Source organism: Rhipicephalus microplus, chromosome 9 (genome assembly GCF_043290135.1).
Source record: "Rhipicephalus microplus isolate Deutch F79 chromosome 9, USDA_Rmic, whole genome shotgun sequence".
Lineage (NCBI taxonomy): Eukaryota > Metazoa > Arthropoda > Arachnida > Ixodida > Ixodidae > Rhipicephalus > Rhipicephalus microplus.
Window position 1 is genome coordinate 70790836 of NC_134708.1, and position 15516 is coordinate 70806351.

The following is a 15516-nucleotide window of genomic DNA, read 5'->3' on the forward strand; positions in this document are numbered from 1 at the left end:
GCCTGAAGTTTCCACTTGAGAAGACTCGTCGGCAGCAATTCAAGGTACTTGTAACGTTATTTCCCAACAATGGACAATGGAATCGTAAAACAAGCTGTACATGGTATAACGTACACAGGAAAGGAAATAAGTCCATTTTCTCTGGTGTTCATATCCTTAATCCTTGTTTTTTTTTTCTCTACAAATTCCCAACAATTTGCTCAGCTTTATGCTGCCAGGAGTCCGAATATATGTCATTAACATTTGAATCAGTGCCTTCGTAGAAGAAAATATAACACTCCTTTCATAAGCAGCATTTCTCGACTCTAACATGATACTTTCTTCGTGGTATCTTTTCTAAAAGCTGCCCACTATGTGTCTTCCAAAAAAAAAAAAGACAATGATGCATCCACTTTATCTCCCCGCTGTTCGGAGACTTGTGGATTCGATGAATTTGCGCGTAGATTTATTCGCTAATCTGCTGGATCGTCGCTTACAAGGTTTGAAATCGACCATGCTTCGAGCTGAATGGCCATATCTTGCGATCACCTTATCACTGCTTTTTCTTCACGTTCCATTTCCGATCTCCCTTGCGCAGAGTAGCAGACCTCAACTACCTCTCATGTTGCCGATTCTACATTTGCCTGCATTTAACGAAACGAGAGAGAGAACTAAACTTCATTGTACTACTGGGCGGATGTTCTTTTCGCCTAGCGGTGGGAGACATCCTCTTTACAGGTATCCATAGCTTGCTGTCGATGCGACAAGCCCTTTCCACCAGCAGGAGCTGGTCCCCTGGGTTTGCTAACGTCAGCAACGCCTCCCACTGGTCTTCCGGATTACTTGAGGTTGTTTCGGTATCCCCATACTATGTGGTTCAGATGTGATACAGGGTGCTAGCAGTCGCCAGGCAGTATCTGCAGTTCCTGCTGAAGTTGTTTGGCTACAATGCGTGGCGTAGCACATCGTGTCTATGGGTGCCGGCGTGCAGACTTCTCCAAGTCACTGCTTACTCTCTATTCAAGCCTTTTGCGAGCAGGGGCATAGTGGAGCAACGAAACGCGTCGATTTGCAGCACAACCCACAAAAGAACTCACGAAGAACCTGTATTGTGGGCAAGCATGACGCGAGGGTATATACTAGCAAAAAATCGAGCAAATGGTTTTGTCCGTCGGGTCATGACGTATCTTGAAACGATCTAGTCATCCTCAACATCATCAGCACATTCTATGACCACTGGAAGGCAAAACCTCTCCCAATAAATTAAACCACCAAGGGGGGAATGCTGATTTTCTTCGCGTTCCGGCTTATTGGACATAGTATCGCTTGACTCATCAAACCGACTAGCTTGAGAACACGTTCTGATAACCGTACACATATTTAACCAATTTTAGCGCAAACTTCGACATCCCCCCTCTCTATTTTTTTTCATCTGTACCCCTCTCTCTCACTACTTCTCACCGCCTGACGTCATACTCCCACGGGTATGTCGCGCAAAGCCCACGACCTCAATAATGCTACGTCACCTTAGGTACACGCAAGCTTCCACGTGCACAGTCATCGAGGCGGTACCTTCCGTCCCGTCGCGCGGACTAAGCTGAACTGGTGGGCTCAGCGAGGCGGGCAGCAAAGGGGGTGGGGGGGTCCCAATTCTTGGCGAAGCCCCTGCGGTGTGTATCCCAACCCTCGCAACGAGCAAGAAAGAGGAGCGAGATAACGCAAGCAAATGCTCAAGAATAAACGAGAAAAAACGTGAGGAACACGCTGGGGACGACGTTTGAAAGGAGAGGATCCGTCTGACGCGTCTCCCGCGCGCGCGCGAAGAGGCTGCGCGCGAGGCCAAATTTGGAGCCCGCGTCTTGGGCGAGGGGTCAAGAATATTTACGCCGCCAGCGCCAAGCGGCGTTCGCCACTGCCAAACAGCCAGCCGCACCCCCTCTCACTACCCTGCCCAACCCTGCACCACCGGCGCGTCATCCCGCACTTTTTTTTCCTAAGCTGCCAGCAGTCGCGACGCGTTGGTAGGCAGTGCGCGTAACGACTCGGCACGAGACCCACAGGAGGAGATACCGCTTCGCAGGAACCTGTGAGTACATTCAATGCCGTGGGGGACCCGCACTCGATAGCAGGTTGGCGCACCTGTGCGAGCTGTCAGACGTGCGGGGAGTGCAGTTCGCAGTTGCAGCAGGTCATTCCAAGCGTCGGTTTGAATCCATGTCACGGGCAACGTCATACCATGATGGCAGATCCGACCCCGTGGCCCCGTAGTGGATATATCGCGTTTCGTCGTCGAGCAGAAAGTCCTGGGTTTGACTCCCGCATGCTGGGGCCACGCTTCGTAAACAGTAGTGCCATGCAAGAAGGTTGCTTGTTGATTCCCGGCAGTCTTATTTAAATATGGGACAAAACGCGATAAAATTCGAACTATTATATGTGCACGTTAAAGAGATCTAACAAGCCGAAATTGTTATGAGACGAACTCCCCACCTTCCACTCATTTAGTCGAAAGTGTTTCTGTCACATTTCCTGAGCTACATTAGGATCTTAAATAATCTCATATAAATTTTATTACTATCATTAGAGCCTTTGTTTACAAGATGCAGCATTGTAACCTAGAAAAGCTTGCACAAATTTCATTCGTACCGTAATGCTCCAAACAGGTAAATTACCTTCTCATTCCCCTTTCGTGAACCTTCTATTTTGCTACCTAGCGATTTTCCGTATTTGGCGTCCTTTAATATTCACTTGATATGCAATCGTGATGTGGTATGTTAGCCACAGCACGTGCTGTGGTATTGGCAGCTCACGTGGCCCAGCTACCGCATTGGATAAGCGTTGGTCCCGGGTTCGTACCCCGAACCGGGGCGGATCCTCATCAACTCAGCTTTCTGAGTTGACGAGTGGTAGCGAGCGGATGCAAGCGGAAGCGTCATGATGTCGCGCTGCTCACATTACAACGCTTATTCAACACCACGCGTTAGTAATTCATTTCTATACCCATGCTCGGTTACTAGGAAAACTGAAATGCTGGCTTCACCCCCCAACCACAGCGCCCATGTCATTCAACCAGAAAAAACCATAAAAAAGAGTCATGCCAGCTGGCTTCTGCTTGAACTTTAAATACAATTTTTTCAGCTAACGTATATACGACGCATACTATTAATTAAAGGTTCGTGGTTACGACCTAAGAAATTTCTGTTGACTGAGGAACGAAGTGAAGATTTTTTGTGAGCCTCAACAAGACGTTAAAGTTTCCGACCAAAAACCAGCGACTTCAACGAGTGTCTTCATGACGAAGCCAATCGTCTAAATTTGTCTTCATGACGAAGCCAATCGTCTAATTTGAAAAAAAAAGGTTTTCGATGCGACAAGGTAGTATTGCGCTTCAGTGTAAGGTTACTGGTATTGTTGGGACGGCTTCCTGCTCTCCCGTAGTAGAGTGCCGCAAACACTTATTCTAATCACACATTGAAGTTTCACGGGACGGCTTTACGCACTCCCGTAGCAGAGTACCTGATACTCTAAATCCTTACCCCCCCCCCTTTTTTTTTTTTCTAAACAGGGACCGCTTTAAGCTCTCCCATAGTCGAGTACAAAGTACTAAAACTCGTTAACCACTTCTTCTAAACTCAAAGTACTAGTGTACGAGTGAGTGAATAACCTTATTTTGATCGTTAATATAATCAGGACGACAAACTGCTCTCCCATAGTTGAGTACGAAGTGCTCAAAATCGTTAGACACTTTTTGTAAACGCACAGTACTCTAAATCGTTTAACACTTTCTCTAAACACACCCTATGAATATTCACCACTTTCTCTAAACACGCGCGCCTCTCTCTGTCATCTCATCAGAGTTCTTATCTGGACGGCTCTCTGCTTTCCCTTAGTAGAGCACGAAGTACTCTAAATCGTTCAACACTTTTACTAAAGAACCCTATGAGTCGTTGCTAACTAGGAGAGACAGGGACGGCATCCTGCTCTCACAGGGTAGAGTATCATGCGTTCTAAATCGTTAAACACTTTTTAAAGACGATAGTCTTTCTTGGTACCTTCGACGCAAAAATTTTAATCTGTCTGTCTGTACATTTGTCTGTTTGTACGTTTGTCTGTTGCCTCAGATATGCGCAATTATTGCGCATATCTGAGGCACCATAACAACACGTATATATTCTGTACGTTCGTCTTTTACTAGAAAAGGCATACATAGGTAATTCTAAGGACCATAGCATTTATCACGCTGCGATGACCATGCAGCGCTTGCACCAAAAAACGAGTGTTTCCAACGCTTTGCTGAAACGATACGGTGGTGGCACCTACCTGTCGCCTTGCGTTCTACACCTTATCACCTCGGAGACGGGCACGCACGCCCGTCTCAGAGCCACGCGCTTCGTTTTTTTAAGAAAACTGCCAGATAGCGTTCATGTCTCACGTGTGACGTGACTTGATGCACTCGTTCGCCTCCGCACGCTTGGGGCACTCTAACGCAGCGCCTCCAGAATACCCTTCACCGATTTCTTGCGCAGAACATCAAATAAATGTTTTGTTCACTCTCTCCACACGCAAGACTATCGTATTTCGACGACATTTGCAGATTAACATGCAGATACGGGGCCATTTTTTTTCTTTCTAAACAGACCAGCGTGTGTGATAAAATTGGCCCTGAAACCGTTGACGCACATAGGAACGGCTTTCCGCTCTCCCATAGTAAAGTACCGAGTACTTTGCTATGGGAGTACTTTAATATCGTTAAACACATTTTCTAGACATACAGCTTATCACTCTCCCGTTATAGAGTACATTGTACTCTAAATCATCCAACATTTGTTTTAAACACAGCGTTTATGCAAAACTTCCGAAGAAATAGGTACAGTAATGGCTGTTGGCAGAGCTTATTTTTTTTATTGCTGTGACGTAAGCAGATCTTGGCGCACCAATAGGGCGCAAGCTACCCTTTATCACTTAAATGTGTCTAATAACAAAGTTCACGGAGGGTCCAAGTCTCCTAGCGTAGCAAGTCCACTGCACACACAATATACAATTTAGCTTAACAGTTAGGGTATGATATTTCGAAACAACGTATTCAACAATCACATATAAGTGCATATACGGTGATGTTAACAATTTGAACGGAACGCACTGCGTACAGTTGAAGTCACATAAGTGTCATCATTACAGTCACATACATGTCAACACAACAGTCAGCAGTCCCATAAATGTCCACTGTCACGTATTAAAAAACTGAATAGCACTAAAATCGGACAAGAATTCCACTGTTTTCAAGGATAACTTTCAACGCTTTTACGGCGCACTTCTGAAACCTCTTGTTGACCACGGGCCCAAAAGCTTTCCTAAACTGAAGGGTCTGCGATCTAAAGCCCTTAAGGATGATCTAAGTCGGCGTCTTGGTGTTTCGTGTTGTGAACATTCTGGAAAGAGGTGATGTATGTCTTCATCTAAAAATTCCCAATCATATTCTGAAGATTCAGCGCGGCCAATTCTGTGTAAAAATTCTTGGTGTAGGCAGTGCCTAATCTTAATGGATGAATAAGAGTTACGACACTTCTGTCTATAGGGATAACGGGTTGTCAAATTCAATTAGTGGAACTATATAAATTAGAGCTTTTGGAGTTTTGTTCAAACCACGTATTTTCACACAATTACAAGAAAACACCCGTTTAAAAACCTCGGGAAGCGGCGTCTGTGCGTCCTACGCAAAACTTTGGGGATTCTTAAGCTTCGCTTTTAGGAGTTGAACGTGATAGCAATATTTTGTCCCTGGTGCGTACTTGAACCACTTGGTGCATACTTTTTATTGTATGAAGTTACTCGACAATTTAAACTGTGGACGGTGGTCTAGTGGCTAAGGTACTCGGCTGCTGACCCGCAGGTCGCGGGATCGAATCCCAGCTGCGGCGGCTGCATTTTTGATGGAGGTGAAAATTCTGTATAGGCCCGTGTGCTGAGATTTGGGTGCACGTTAAGGAACCCCAGGTGGTCGATAGTTTCGGATCTTTCCTCAACGGCGTCTCTCATAATCATATGGCGGTTTGGGGACGTTAAACCCCGCCTATCAATCTATCAACGAATGTGACAACCGCAACCTAGCACGAGACCGGCGCGTCCATCTGAACCTGCGCAACTCTTGTCTCGTCGACGAATGAATTATCGGCGGAAGTCGACAAATAAAACACATCATGCAAAAACTGTACTGTGCGAAGCTCCGAAACGACACGAAAAAATGTGTACACTCGATGACAAACTGCAATAGCTAAACTTTGTGAGGCGTTGGGTGACAGCGCTTGACACGCTATTATGGGCAACATAAATCGACGACACACGTACCGCAGTCATCGCACTTTTATTCAGCGTCGTCCTCGTCTGTTTTTTTTCTCTTGTGTACTGTTTAGTTGCGCTGTGACGATGGTTTCTATGTCGTTACGTAAGCACGCGGTAAACACTTATCGCCAAGATCATCAGATCTAGCCTCTTGCGAATTCAGTCTTAAGATTTTCCTTCAAACGCCAAGAGAGACATAACGTTCATTTGCACCCGTCGAGAACTACGGGTGGGGAGGTTTTGTTGACCTCTGCCCCCGTTCATTCCCCTAGCCGTCAGCCGGAATCCCTCGACACTCATCGGCAGTCAGGCCGAGACCAATCACTAACGTTGTTCTTCGGCGTCGTGGCTACATAATAATGCCTCCCAAGATTTCTACGTTTCTGCTTGGATCATTGTAGGATGGGCACGTCCAGACCATGAGCACCAGACCTGCTACGCTATAACAGGGCGAATGACAGATATTTACCACGGTGAATTAGTTGATGGTGGCGTTGCAGAGGCCGCTATTGAGTTCTGTATTTGTTCCTGATAACGGGAAAGAAGGCTAAAAACAACTGGAGCCAAATTCACAAGACTTGCCTTTCTTAAGTTATTTTTCGCGTTGGTCAGCTGGACTCGCCAATATAAGCGGCATCATGATTGGCTGAAATATTCTCTTACAAAACTTTCCTATACGTAAGCCATTTTAGTGACTACAAGCCCTATTTTTTGTTCTACCGGACATTATTTTGATGAAATCTACCACGTCGCTTTTTTTATAAGTATGTATTACAGTTCTTCTCGACAGTGGTGTTTTTTTTTTTATCAGTCATTTTGGTAACAATGTGGGAGGAGCCTCACCTTCGTCCCCCAGATAAATGAAATTGAGAGTACTCTTTTGTTGGCCAGTAGGCGGTTTACTTCTCTATACGCGTCATCTGAAATGGCTCTTTGCAGTAGACGAAATGTGCACAAGTCGACCTAACCTCAATACTAAGGGCAGCTCAGATATAGCCTGAAAACTTCAACATTTGTGCAAGTTAAACTGATTATTCAATAAATAAAGGCTTCGAAACTTTGCAGCCTTAACACACACTCAGCGAAAAGCTTTTTTTTTTCCTTTATATTATATGCACATCCTGAATAGCGTTTAGACAGTTTCAAATGCGTAATAATTATTGTTTTGTCAATTACCTTACCTTACTTCCTCCTCCCTCTTTTGCAGTCGTGTGGTCGAAAAACGCGCACTTGTGAAATCTTAACTAAATGTCTGAGGAAAGCAACGAGTTCAATTGACATTAAAACAAAACTGCACAGTACTTTCATTCCACACGCACATAATTATAATTAATTTTGCATAGAAAATGTTGCGGACAGGTAAAAAAGGTGTTTATGCCCTAGTTCCTACGTTCCAAAGAAAGATAATAAGATAAACAATCCATTCACTCCGTGAAGATGGTTGTACAGCGATACTGTCTATGGGAGATGATCTCCCTTGTGGTATTCCTTGCCGTGGTATTTGCAGCCTTCAATAGTGGTAGCAATAATTCGCTGCTACATTGCCTGGGCTCCACGAGTTCGTGTTTTAGAGTATCATGCTGTCCTCTGGCGAATTTCCTCCGCTTCGCGAGCTTGCAGCGCTGCGTCATCAGCGCGGTTTACGCGAGAGTCACTGATTGGCTAGCAGGGTCATGTGTGGTAAGACAAGCACGCAAGTGTATATGATTGCCTAGCAATGTATATAACGTGATTTATTTCGCGCGTTTGCATCTGATTGGTAAAAACAAGAGCACTCGGTTCGTGGCTCGGCCGATGCGGGCTTGGTGCGGGCACCGACTGTTACGGTACAGGCTTATAGCATATATAGCGCTGCTTCACTACAAAAATTCCCACCTGTCAGTCTAAAGTACCTGGGACTGGGTGCGCTATTATCACGCTTCAAGTTTAGCGCCTTGGCGACTGTCTGATGCGCTTGGACCGTAATCCAAACGAAGGAGACTAATTAGGCTAGCTGTGGTGAAACGTCCTAATTGCTTAGGTCTCATCACCTGGTGCCTAAATTAAAACACTGTCAGGCCTCATTTGCCAACAGCTCCTTTTGTTTCCCCACAAAGAGCTTCACTTTGGCAAAGCGCTTCGGGTGCTCTCACCGGAGGCTGTCTGCCAAGGCTCTACATACTCCCCAACAAGCGCACATACAAAGAGCCTCAATCTATTTAAAAGATTTCGTTACTATATACAGCGCAAGCGTGCATATTACTGCGGGAGGTTGCGGTAGCATTCTCACTCCTATACCGGTGACGCGTAGGTACTGGTTGCGGGGAGCGGGCATGCCAGAATTCTGCAATCTGTGTCCGCCCCAGACCCATCTGTATATCCCGGCGTTATATAACTTGGAAAGCTGCCGAATTTTCGTCACCCCGTCAAATGCTTCGCCACGGAACGCTTGAGAGAGCTTTATCTTGTCGTTTGTATAGAATCCTACACCTGCGAATCACGTCACCTGCAAGTTTGAACTTTCGATGGCCATAACCAGTATGTATGAGTCACAGACCATTGGGTGGTCTATATAGCGTGCGTGTAGCTTTGTCTTCTCTGGTTTTAAGGACGAAGCTTCTTAGGACTTATAGCTTTGTTGTCGTGCGATGTACCTGCGTTCACACTCGTATCCCGACATCTGCTACACAGCTGCGAAAAAACCATCTTCGCCGTCCATCTGTTTGTCCGTCCATCTGTCCTTGAATTTAGCCATTCGTGCATCTGTCCTTTATGTCGCCGACTTCAACGTAGACTGTATGTTCCTTAGGACTTAGCTTCGCAAACTCGTCATCATCCACGAAGCGGATGATCACGAGTTTTGACGAGGTTTGGTATCCAGATGAGCTTAATGGCGCCAAGGTCCATGGTTTCATTTATTATTCTGATGGCTGCGGGGCAGATTTTTCCTTTTCCGTATATAATTTCTACACGCCTACGTGGAGGGCGTCAGAATGAAGGCTTCCTCCCCTGCGTTTGCAAGCGCTTCTTCTGCCGTAGCGATGGCTACCTCCACGTAGTAGCAGGCGTTTTGGGCCTACCTCATGGTGCTTGTGACTTCTCTTTTACAGTCATCTATAACTGTAAACTTACGAACCACGTTGCGAATGTTCAGCGTGCTATCGCGGTAATATGTAGCTCTCTAGGTGTTCCTCTGGCCCTCGTGTTTCCCTACATTGTCGGGCCCGAGCTTTTCGGCGCCCCAAACTCAGGACGGGGTCCATTCCTTCCAAGATCGGTGAAAATGTGATTTGTCCTCTATTAGTAGTGGCGAGATCCACCTGCTCTGCCTCGCTCGGCTATTTGACCGCGTTTGGGTGGACGAGTGGCAGGTGAAGCATACTTCAGGTTCCTCTCTACAACAGAAACACACCTTCAGTGCGTTTTTCAAACGTTTTCGTGAGGACGTTTGAACGTCCTGAGAACACGCTCAGGCGTGCTGAGGCCGTCCTATTGTCCGGCCTCAGCACGCCTTCTGCATATCCAGAAATCATTCATCATTTCAGGATTTGTGAGGGACTGAAACATGCTCCATTCGTCCACCAGGACATTTCGCGTACCAATAGTGCTACTCACTAGCACATTTCTGGGACATTTTGCCTACCTACTACATGCTACCCACCAGGATTCGTTGTATGCCAAATTGCTTTATATATATTTCAGATTTTACTTTTATGTGAAGATAACGTTAGATCAAGGTTGTGTATTAATACTATAGAAACGCGTCAGCGCCAATGCAGACATTGCCTGTGCGGGGTCATGTGGCTTTCCCACCTAGTGACGCACGCAGAAAAACAACCAGTTTCTAGAAGTACTTTATTCTGATTCACCGGCCAGCAAAGCCAACAATAAAATCCTTTGAATGATGAGGGCGATGAGGCACTCAGTGTAGTCTTCATTTGTCAGAATAATCAGAATGTACTTTTAATAAACCTAGAAGGAAGTCAAATTGCTTTTGTGAGGGCAGCAGTTGAAATTACACTACATATTTCGCAAGCACAACATGAAACCACTCTTATTATCAGTGTGGACAGTGTTTGAAAAAGTCAGAAAGCAAGCTCTTCCACCAGTATTTGTGCCTTACACAGCGCAATTTGTGCAAATTAAATAGTCTGAATGGCTCCTGATATATAAGACAAAATCTTTGGCAGATGCATCATGAACTTTATGCTGTGCAGCTTCACAGGAACTTAGACACCATTAACCAAAAAACTCCCAGCAAGCAGTGAATTAGTTTCTCAACAAAGCGCTACAAAAACAAATTTGCGTTTTGCAGTTTTGCACCAAAAAAAAAAAACTCGCAACAAAAGGTTCTGTGTTTTCTGAATTCCGGGTGTGACCAAAGATTAGCCTTGGACTTTCGGCTAGTGGCAAGCCGCCAATGTTCAAGCACAGTCTGAGCTCGTCAGGCAAGCGTATACATTCCAGCAGTTTGCCGCTGTCCAGCCTCTAGGCTGATACGGTGAAACTTAATCATTCCCTTCTGCCAGCTCCCTGATGTTAAGGGTCCTACCTGGAGTTTACAAGAGTACACCCTAGCAGATAACGGTAGTGACAAGCAACAAGAGTGGCTCCGTAGCAGTGAAGTGACCGCGGTGTGCGAGCCCCACTACTGTTTACCACTCACGCTGGTAATCTTCGTAGGGAATTAAGCGCACTAATTTCGTCGTCGGGAAAAACGATGCATCAACTTGGAGGGTCATAATATGCACATCACTGCTGAGTCGGCGCCGACCATGCTGCAACAAAAAGGCTGGTGGCGGCAAGTTTTCCTCTTCACCACGCGTGCCACCGTTGATCGGACCACTTACTAGATCTGGTGTATCAGCGTGTCGCAAATGTCACGTGCATTAATATAGCATAAATAAGATAACCCAGGTAGATTTACCCGATATTTTCCGTTAGTAGCTTCCGCTCCCAGTAGAAAGCTTCACTTAGAGGGCCTTCACCAGTCTGTAACACATTTTAGTTGTACCAGACCATCATTACACACTGGCGTCAGAAACTTTAGAAGTGCTATCTAGGAAGCGTTCTCGCGCAACAACTTTTTTTCAAATCGATTCACCAGAAATGATGTAAGATGGAATTTAACTATGTTGTTGTAATTCATTCCTGCAGGCCAACGCCACTGCCAACTATATCCCAACGTTCTTATACGAAGTCTTGCGGTTTCTCTGCTTTGTGTCACAGTCCTAAGGATATTTAATCCTTTGTGAAGCGCGTGCCCTTGCCCAGCGCAGAATTAAACGGCAAACCTTCTCCTACTTTTCTGTGTGCAGAGTAAGCCGAGCAAGCAACCACAAGAGACATGACGTCGACGTACCGGGTGCGCACCGTCCCGACGCGCACAGTGACCACCGTGCGCCGTCAGGTGATCGACGACGACGGCGACTTCTTCGACTTCCCAAAAGCCCGCGCGGGCGCCTCAGAGTTCACGACGGTACGCCACAGGGTCACGCCAGGCGGAGGCGTCGTGACCACGACCACGACGACAACCACGACCCCGAGGCGCGTCATCCGCGACGTCAGTCTCGACGGCATGGACGCCGACCCGTTCTTCGCGCGCGACGTCTCCAGGCCCTCCCGGACCAAGGATCTCGAGGAGTTCAAGGTGCGCTATCCGCCAGGAAGAGCCATCGCGCTCGATTGTTTTAGAAGGCCGCCCCAATATAAACGGGACGCCGCAGTGTAAACATCGTAACACACGTGTGTCTTCGTAAGTTTTCGTGCGTCTTATCTGGACATTACAAAGCACCGGCCTCGCGGCCATTGGATGCAAGGGCACTCACGAGGCACATATTGTTACGTACAATCCAAATGGTGTACGAATAACTGTTTATTGGGGCGAACTTGTGCCCGAAAAGTAGCGGCGTCTGTAACAGGCGATCAGCAAAAAGGGATCAATCTCCGAGAGAGAAAAACCCTCGAGTGGTGGTCCACTTCTTTTTCATCAAAATCCCGTGCTGAGGAAGCGCGCGCCGTCACGGCCTTTTCTTGTTTGATCATCAAGCCGCTGATCTCTTGGGGGGCGCACGAACTAGCGCGCGTAGTTTAAATACTGCGTTCGCCTTGCGTCAATATGATAGTGCCACATATTTCCACCATGCTTTTATTATCACGACCTTTCGCCATCCATACTGACAACAAATATTTCATGTCCCTGTCATAACTTTATTACTTCTTTTTTTAATACTTCTTTGTTTTTACCCGCATTAGCGCAAAGAATTGTAAGGCACATATACAGCCACGTACGCATATCATTGTCTACATAACTTGTCTACTGAAATGGCGCTCTTTGGCCATCAAATGGCCCTTGGCACTGCCTCGGCAATGCGTCTGTAGAGGGAAGGCCTACGAACCACAGCCCATATGGGATAATGGAGGCACCCGTGATGATTTCTGTAAAAAGATGTATAATCTTATAGTTCCGCCATACACGGCAGCGTACAAATCAGTGTTCCCCGTGACCGCTGTTTGCCGTCTTGAGTACCCCTCACACACTAGGCTCGAAGCACTTACGACTGACCAAAAGGACAGAAAATCCACAGTATAAGGCACATTCAAAACTGAGTACCAAATATATAAGAACGTCGAATGCCCACGGAGTAATTGCCAACAACGTGTTGCAATATACACGATACGTGCGTAGCAGCTGTTCGAGACAGCCGCGTCTTAAACTGTCTTTCTGTGTGGACTTTAAGCCCTTGAGTAACATCCCCAGGAAAACAAAGAGTAAGACATATTTCATACCGTTTCTGTCCTTCCGGTCGTCAGGTTCCTTATAGTACTACACGATGTGTCATGCTTGGATTTCTCTTTTGCACAATCATTTCAACAGTGCCGTTCTGGCTGCACAGGTGTCCTTCGACATCGGCCTGCACTTCAAGCCGGACGACCTGTCGGTGAAGACGCGCGCCGGCATGGTCTTCATCACGGCCAAGCGCACCGACGGCAACATCACCCGCGAGTTCGACCGCAAGGTGCCGCTGCCCGACGGCGTTGATCCGCTCACCGTGCGCGCCCTGCTCAGCCCCACTGGCGTGCTGACCATCAGGTCTCCGCGAAACCTGTCATCGCGATACACCTCGAACATCTACGAGCGTCACGTGCCGGTCCGCATGAGTCTGTACTAGAGAGGGCGAAAGGAAGAGAACAGAGCTCGCGCGGGCTTGTGCTCAAGTTAAAGAAAGCATATACTTCGCTTATGCAGAACAAGCAAGCGTCCGTCAGCTATGCCTACTAGTGTTTCAGATTTCGGAAAATACTATAAATCTGAATAATGCTAGGGAGGCTTTTAATTCGGCTTTACCAGGCCTCTATCATTGCCCCTCCATCACTGTTGTTTCCTAGTCAGAACGAAGGTACAAACATTTACTACATGACGAATGGTGCTCGATGACTGCAGAGCAATTGTCAAAACGTGAGGAAAATCGAAACATTCTTGGCTGTTTGTGCCGTTTATTATTTTTTGCTGTTTTCGCATTGAATACAAGCTTTGAGAAATCAGCCCGTGCCTGTAGTGTGTGGACAAGTGCCGCACCTGCATGCTTTCATGTACGCCAGGTTCAATTCAATATTCTGGCTGCTCTTTGGGGCAGTCAGCTGGGGCAGTTACGGGCCTATCATAAAATATGCTCTGAACATGCATTGCTTCCAAGGACTTGAACCACTGGCGTCTGCCGTTATATGTCGTATCAAACTCGTGTTTCACTCAAGCCTTTATTGTAATTATGCCAGAACATTTTTTGTTCACGAGACACTGGCAAAACAGGACGAATGGGTCAAGACCAAGCGCAAATTATGAGGTCGTACATTCGATAACGTCTCAAACAGCGTTATTTTAAAGGCTGACATAACTCTCTGAAAAAATAGAGATCAGTGCTGTCGTTAACGCATTCAAACATTCAACAGATATTTAACAGATATTTTTATTTATATCTTCTTAACAAATCGCGATAGTAATACTCTCAAGTATAGTCGACGCTGCCAATGCTGTTTTGGAAGAAATAAAACGGAAGCAAAGCTAAAGCCCTTTCATTTTTTTTTCTTTTTAAGTTCAACGCATGTCCAGTTTCGTATGAACAATGTCTGCAGAAAGAAAAAATGAATAATTGAGATGTCATGCAAAGTTACCGAGTCGTTGTAAAGCAAGTGCACAAAGCATCCTTATGGAATGTTTCGTAAACTCAGTGATGTCGCAGACGCCTTATTTTTGTTCATATTGCGGCTACAATAAAACAACTTCTGGTTATTCGTGTTGTTTGAGTTCTTAATTTTTACAACACGATACACGGTGAAAAACAAAACAAGACGCCTCCCACACCAGCTCCAAAAAAGGTAATTATCTTGCGGCCTTTATGAACTGACATTAATACTTATTTCGGAGTGAGTATTTCAAAACTAAAGTGTTTTCTGCATATGGGTAGGATATATCTATAGGGAAAATCAAGATCGAACTTCCGAGTTTATTTGTGTACGTACCCACTCTGTTAGTTCTGAATATTATTGTTTCTTACAAAGAAAGCGAGCTTTCGGAATTATACACTTCTTTCCTTCAATATGGGTGGGCATACAAAACCATTATGCCATTATCGCGATCGAAACTTAAAGGGTGCTGAACCACACAAAACGATTGGTGAAAAAAAAAAAACAGCGTGCGGTAAACAGGCGCTGCTGTAAACACCTCAGCCAAATGTTAAAAGGACCGACAACTGCCCAGAACATGAAATGAGATGACTGCAGGGATGGAAATACTGTCCCTTATAGTGACTAAAACCAACCCTTTTTTCCCGTGAGAAGTGGATTTTTATTGTAATTCTTCATTGAAAATCGCGAAAAAGGCCTGTGGCGTCTCTGGTGGCAAAAACATGAACTATTATGAATGCCCTGTCACGTGACCATGCGTTATTGTACACGGTCAACGATTTAATAATTAGTATTGAAATATTGTTTGATTCTTTATAGCAAAACATATTTTATAAAAACATACGTGTGAGCTTGCGTTAGTAGTATGCATTAAAATGGCACTGCCTTCGCGTGATGCTCGTCAGCGCGCCTTGAGCGGCTTCAGCTTTCCGCGTGCTCTTGCAACTGCGTACACCAATTACATCTACGGCCAGCCTCAAAACACAGAAGAGTGGATGAAAAGGTAAAAAGAAAATTATTTGTAGTTCTAGAGAACGC

At 45.8% G+C, this 15516-nt stretch overlaps 1 protein-coding gene across 1 annotated transcript; it reads left to right on the plus strand.

The window, feature by feature from the left end:
- The first annotated feature begins 1885 nt into the window (after positions 1-1885).
- LOC119163270 (uncharacterized) lies at positions 1886-14584 on the plus strand. Its single transcript, XM_075873784.1, has 3 exons — positions 1886-2065; positions 11613-11944; positions 13191-14584. Exons 2-3 carry the CDS (start codon positions 11642-11644, stop codon positions 13464-13466), a joined length of 579 nt encoding a protein of 192 aa, XP_075729899.1. The 5' UTR covers positions 1886-2065; positions 11613-11641; the 3' UTR covers positions 13467-14584.
- Positions 14585-15516: the final 932 nt, after the last annotated feature.